This window comes from Sinocyclocheilus anshuiensis, unplaced genomic scaffold (genome assembly GCF_001515605.1).
Source record: "Sinocyclocheilus anshuiensis isolate Anshui unplaced genomic scaffold, SAMN03320099.WGS_v1.1 scaffold355, whole genome shotgun sequence".
NCBI classification, from domain to species: domain Eukaryota; kingdom Metazoa; phylum Chordata; class Actinopteri; order Cypriniformes; family Cyprinidae; genus Sinocyclocheilus; species Sinocyclocheilus anshuiensis.
This window is the reverse complement of record NW_015549571.1, coordinates 112,921-119,914: the sequence shown is the minus strand read 5'-3', so window position 1 is coordinate 119,914 and position 6,994 is coordinate 112,921. Positions and strand designations below refer to the sequence as shown.

Below are 6,994 nucleotides of genomic sequence, written 5' to 3'. Positions count from 1 at the left end.
AAGGGCAAAAAATTCTGATTGGCTAGGAATGTTAGTTTGGTTGAGAGTGAAATCTGTGCTCCTCTCATACCATTGGTAGGCGAACTCATGGACTCGAAAGTGATATCAACAAGTTTTTTTTAAATGTAGGATTATTTTTTTCCGCAGCCAAACGCTGCACGCTGGAGATCCGGCACGGTGCCGGAGAACTTTAAGCCCTGCAAATAGTCTTCTACAACCAACTATACACAAGTTGCCAACTACAACTCCAAAATACTACTATTAAATTCAACACACAGTTCAACACAAAATCCAAAAAGTGGTATTCAAATGGCCATCTTACACTGAACATTAAAATACGCTGCAACCTCTAATGAGCTAATTACTGCTTCATAAATATCTTTAGGTTGCATAATATGGAGATGCACTTTGTGCTGTGGGTGTGACACCTTTAAAAATGCTCAAACACAAAGAATCACACACACACATACAGGCCACAAGCAAACACTCCTGCTGGCACTGAGACTGACATATCTCTCTCAAGCTGTGCGTGTGTATTAGAGGTCGTAGCAGAGAAACAGTTGTCACTGTGGGGGCAACACATCAGCACACGCCGCCTGCTGCAGTTAACAGCAAACAAACACCGCCACTCTGAAATGGCCTCATTAGCGCTAGCAGCGCTGCCGGGTCTCAACTCCTCTCTGAGGTTATATAAAGTAGAGGTATGTTTGTGTGAAAGAGTGTGTTAATGCGTAGACTTTTTTCGCAAGTGTGTGTGTGTTTAACCTGCCGTTAGTCGCACCTGTTCTCCATGTCGGCGCTGCACTTGGGTGACAGAAGCTCAAAGGACTTGGTGAACTTCACCACCTGCAGGAGACATTAAAGCGAGCAGGATTAGAGGGATGTGGCAGGCAGGGGACGGGGAGGAAGAGGATCAGAGCGCACCGGAGATTCGATGTCCTCCAGCAGCTGGACGGAGCAGCGTTCACACTTCAGCAGCGTCTGAGCTCGATGCATGATCTTCCTCACGATCTTCTCCAAATCGGTCTGCTCCTCGAACAAATCGTTCACAACCTCCAGAAGAGCCTACACACATGGACACAAACAGAGAAACACACTTAATCAAAGTATATGAATGCAACGCAAATACAAGTACAATTAATGCGTCAATGCATTCACAAATACGCATGGCATTCGGTGTGTTTCTGCAAGGGCCCTAAAGCAGGAATTAGAGTAGTTTCTTTTTCTATGGCCAGTATCAGGTCGACTGCATGTTCAAAGGGACAATTCATAAAATCTGTCATCATATTCTCACCCTAATTTCATTTCAAACCCATTTTATTTTCTTTCTTAAATATACATGTTTTTCCCCCATGCCGTTGTAATTAATGGAGACAGAAGCTTTCAAACTTCATAAAGGACTTAAAAGCACTTAAAGGCTTGCAGCAAAATTTAGTTTAAAAGGGATTTGGGGGTATTTTTCTATTGATTGTGGCAGCAGTGATTAATTAAATGATGAGCAAATTATGGAAAAGAGCAGTATAAATGGGCAAACCCTTAAAAATACAGTGTGCTTAATTGCACTGAATGTGCACTTGTAGTGTACTTAAAATCTTAAAGTATATTAAAAAATCAACTTAAACATAATTAAAAGGTTTTTAACTTTTAAAAAGTGCACTTTGCAATAATGTCAAAAGTTTTTTTTTAAATCGTTATCTTTTAATAATCTTTTGTCATGCTTTAAAGTACACTTGTTTTGATGTGTTGACTAACATACTAAAGCACATTTTAACTGTAGTGTCTTGATATCACATTTCAATGTTAAAATTGTATTAGCGTATTATGTTGTATTATATATAACACCGAAACGGCTTGCTGTGAACGGAGCTGTTTTTGACGAGGTAAAACACTTGTTGTTTTACACGACCATTGAGGAATTTTTACCAAAGTATGTTGGAGACATTTCATTAATAAATGTATTAATTCAAAGATTAATAAATACTGTTAATTTTAGTTAATGCATTAAATATAGTTAACAACTGGAACCTTATTGTAAAGTGTTACCTTTTAATTCAATTGGAATTAAACTGCAATTAAGTGTCTGAAAACATTACATTCAAGTATTTTAAATATATTATTTATATAATATATAATAAATATATTATTTCCATAATAATTGCTCTTTTTGAAAGTATACTAAAGTGTATACTAAAGGGTATGTCCAGATGTATTGAAGGAGTCTGGTTTGCAGTGGAAGACTGATGTGGTAAAGTCTCAGCAAAATATGCCAGATTGTAGTAATCTGAAGCACACTACAAAAGCTAGTACTCAGAACCGCCATGCAAGATGGGGAACCGCACTGTGTAAGATGAATTCAGCCTTAATTTCCTGGATGTCTTTGCGCTGTTATGCCTTATTTGCATAATTGCTTTAGTGAACTGGCTGCTAAAACATCAAGTGTGTGCAAATGACCTACTCTATCAGCAGGCACCATTCATAGTAAACTCCCTCTACTATGAATTATGTTAATGGCTTGATGCCAACAGTGGTTCTCCAAGTTCACACATGATAACAGAGCAAGCATCATTAAAATCACTCCCAGCAAACAGTGCATACACTGAATGATCACTTGAGGTCCCTCACTTTCTGCTTTCATCTTTTTCATTCTCTCTCTCTCTACTTCATTCTTGTTTTCTGGCATTATGTTCTTCTGTGATCGATATTTAAAATGTGTTGATGACGCTGTAAAGACGCCACAACTCAGATTTATGCTTCCCCAGCCACACACACACATCTCTTCTTGATTCAAAACCTCTCGATGCAGGAACAGAGTGTGTAGGAATCAAAAGATCAATAGACAGATACACACGTACTACGTAATAAACACCCACATGATATTTATAGCGCACACACACACACACATGCACAGCGCTGTCTTGTTACAGTCGGAGGGGTGCAGAGATATAATACGGTTTTAATGAAGTGCTGAAGTAAGTGTGTTCTTACCCTGCTCCTGTCGTACTCTTTCCTGGAGGCAGCGAAGAGCTGGGCATTTGAGATGGCGATGCCACAGAACGGCAGGTACATCTGCAACACCTGCACAGACACAACAGTGTTTAGAAGTGTAGACTAGGGATGCACCGATAGGATTTTTTGGGGCCGATACCCATGGCTGATGTACAAGCATGTGCCAAGATCCACCTGTAGCACTGCAGCTCCAGGAGGGCAGCCTCACCTGACAGCCGTCAACACATTCCCCAAGTGTAGCAAGCGTAACTTAGGGAGCAACCATCTTGGAAACACGCACACAGTAGACAAACAGTCTCTGCTGCATCTTTGTATGTTGTCATTTTTCAGATTCTAAACGGATAACTGGTAATAATTACCATGGAGATGCACAAAAAAATAAACAAATCTTCTGAATGCGCAAACATATCAACATCATAGGCCTACATATTAAAACGTGAGTTGGATAAGTCACATTACCTTCATATTTTGTCTGAAATCTGACCTGGTCAGAGAGTAAAAGGTGAAATTTCCTGCAAGGTGCACTGACTTTTCCAATAACAGCGGACACAGCTTGACAAATACTGTAGTTTTCACTCAGCCGCGAACTCTCCGTGATTGTATGCTTTATCTAGAGAGAGTTCCTCAAGGGAAATGATTTTACCTTGAACTGTTTGAGTCTTGAGCCGATTTCCGATTGTTTTAATTCAATCCAAGTCAGAGCATCACAGGATGCAAAAAAGGCTTTAAAGAGAACATAATGGAAAACAGGATTTTCCTTGCTCTTTTGAAATAAGAGTCTGATGTAAAATGGTGTCATACTTTAAAGTTTACAATATAAAGCCCCCTCCCTCATCCACCTAGACAATTTATGAAAACTTGCAAAACTAACTTTAAAAAAGGCAACACAATAGATAAGTGTAGAATATGGCAAAGAAGTAGTATAAGACAGTTAATCTTCTCCTTGAATAAACTTATGTACTGAAAACCCAGTACATTCTCATCTTGCTACAGATCTGTGTTTAATTAGCTATTCTTGGTTCTCTTAATTAAAGAGAATAATTCTTATTCTCAATACGGATCAAAGCCTTTTCCTAATAAAGTAGTGCCAGCATTCATGTCACACTAATAACCTCGCTCGCTCGCTCATTCATGTTTAGGGATTATGTAATGGCTGATGACAAAGAGATACACGTTGCTCTTTCGATCATGAAAGCCGCAAAAAAAGACAACAAGCTGTAACTCTGAATAATAGAGATGGCAACCGTTCACAATACAACATGTGATGCTATTGGCACCTATACAATTTTGCTAAATCACCTGACTTTATTGTGCTAGACTGCTGCTTTGTTATTTCACTGAAATTAAAGATAGACTGAACACTTATGTACACTGATGCACACTTTATAATAAAATTAATCTCAACACAATCAGTTAATTATTAAGTTCATTAGTTAACTCATCAATGAGTTAATTAGTCAATTTGAATTATTTTATTTATCAATCAACTCACAGACTTTATGTCTTTCACAGATTATCAGATGGATCACAGTTTGAGAACCATGGACTGCACAAACCAAACAAACACCAATAATCACCATATAACTGATCCATTGAAAACATCCTTTCCCAAAAGAACTATCCAGAAACCATTCACCCATGTGTAATAGGCCTCATTTTGTGATGACGCTGATAAATAAACTGATAAAGAGGATGTTTGTGTGCTGCTATGTATCACATGGCACTGCTGTGACTTCAAGCCCCTCGGGACAGAGTCATTTCAGAGGCACAGATTAGATCCTGATGGAGGACATATCACATGGGGCTGTCAAACCTGTTCGTAGTAGGAAATCTTGGCTTTAGAGGAACAGAATCACTAAACTTAAATTTGTGGCTAATTAGTTCAAATCACAATGTAAACCCTCCCAATAATTTACAAAACAGTTTAGCCTATTTCTAAAGTTATAACAGAATTCTAAAGGAACTAATTGCTGTCCTATCATTTTCCATTTGTTCTTTATCAAAATTACCAAGAGAATTATTACCAGAACTATTAAGGAACAGCAAATGTCGAGTGGAATCAAAAATGGAATCCGTAAATTTCGTACAAAATCCCATTACCAACTCCAAGTCTCAGCTCTCATGTTACTTATCTGATATCAGCATAACCTGATCTGATTAGGTCAAGCTCAAAACTTTACTTTGTGAACTCAGAAACGAAGGGAATGTCAACAAGCAACCTTTAGCACAGCATAATAGCCATCTCACTGTCCCTGTGGAGCCATTTCAACATTTCTGGCAAGGGAATGAGTAAATAAAAAAGAATGAATATTAGAGAGACAAAGGGAACAAGAGACTCATTCACATCTGCAGATGCCATTGTTGCAATCTAAAAAATGTAATTTCACAGTCACACCATGTCCATTGTGGGGTTGATTATGAGAGAGATGATTACTGCAAGTTCATGAGATAAAGCTGAACTCCTGGCCTTAACCAGGACTTGTGACAGTAGATTTGCGACTTGTCATTGAACAATATTGAACTGAAACAAACAAAGCTTGCAGTGGAAGACTGATGTGGTAAAGTCTCAGCAAAATATGCCAGATTGTAGTAATCTGAAGCACACTACAAAAGCTAGTACTCAGAACCGCCATGCAAGATGGGGAACCGCACTGTGTAAGATGAATTCAGCCTTAATTTCCTGGATGTCTTTGCGCTGTTATGCCTTATTTGCATAATTGCTTTAGTGAACTGGCTGCTAAAACATCAAGTGTGTGCAAATGACCTACTCTATCAGCAGGCACCATTCATAGTAAACTCCCTCTACTATGAATTATGTTAATGGCTTGATGCCAACAGTGGTTCTCCAAGTTCACACATGATAACAGAGCAAGCATCATTAAAATCACTCCCAGCAAACAGTGCATACACTGAATGATCACTTGAGGTCCCTCACTTTCTGCTTTCATCTTTTTCATTCTCTCTCTCTCTACTTCATTCTTGTTTTCTGGCATTATGTTCTTCTGTGATCGATATTTAAAATGTGTTGATGACGCTGTAAAGACGCCACAACTCAGATTTATGCTTCCCCAGCCACACACACACATCTCTTCTTGATTCAAAACCTCTCGATGCAGGAACAGAGTGTGTAGGAATCAAAAGATCAATAGACAGATACACACGTACTACGTAATAAACACCCACATGGCGCACACACCGCACACACACACACACATGCACAGCGCTGTCTTGTTACAGTCGGAGGGGTGCAGAGATATTTAATGAAGTTAATGAAGTGCTGAAGTAAGTGTGTTCTTACCCTGCTCCTGTCGTACTCTTTCCTGGAGGCAGCGAAGAGCTGGGCATTTGAGATGGCGATGCCACAGAACGGCAGGTACATCTGCAACACCTGCACAGACACAACAGTGTTTAGAAGTGTAGACTAGGGATGCACCGATAGGATTTTTTGGGGCCGATACCGATATCGATTTTAACAATCACTTATTGGCCGATTCCGATACCGATATTTGTCACTTCCTCTCTTATTTGAAATTTTGGCATCAAAATAGATAGTATTTTGATCATGTTTTAAATCAGCAAAGTTCAAAAACACCTGCATTAAATTATTCTAGCAGTTTTATTGCTGCATCATCAAATAATTTCTAATGAACATGGATTGGATCCATTTAACATTCAGCAGGCCTACATAAATACAACAGAACAAAGATACATATTAAATAAACAGCGCTTTTTAGGAAGGTTTAACAGTTTTCAGGTACAGAAATAAAGTAAACAAATGTAAAATAGCACTTCACTGTATAAATAAATACATATTAATCATTCTTTATTGTAACAGACTTTATTATGATTAATCTTCTAATTTGTTTTTGTATATATTTTAATATTTTTTGTAAGTTTAAAGGGGTCATATGTTGCTGCTTAAAAGAACATTATTTGGTGTATTTGGTGTAATGAAATGTGTTTATGCGGTTTAAAGTAAAAAAAACAA

The 6,994-nt window shown here is 38.3% G+C and overlaps 1 protein-coding gene across 1 annotated transcript in view; it reads right to left on the bottom strand.

The window, feature by feature from the left end:
* LOC107657382 (dual 3',5'-cyclic-AMP and -GMP phosphodiesterase 11A-like) overlaps positions 1-6,994 on the bottom strand; it is a 106,667-nt gene that overhangs the window by 43,794 nt on the left and 55,879 nt on the right. The window contains exons 4-6 of the mRNA XM_016445429.1: positions 6,305-6,394; positions 925-1,065; positions 782-846 (exon numbers count right to left, since the gene is read on the bottom strand). Of these exons, the coding sequence (XP_016300915.1) occupies positions 782-846; positions 925-1,065; positions 6,305-6,394 (296 nt within the window). The remainder of the gene's footprint in view (positions 1-781; positions 847-924; positions 1,066-6,304; positions 6,395-6,994) is intronic.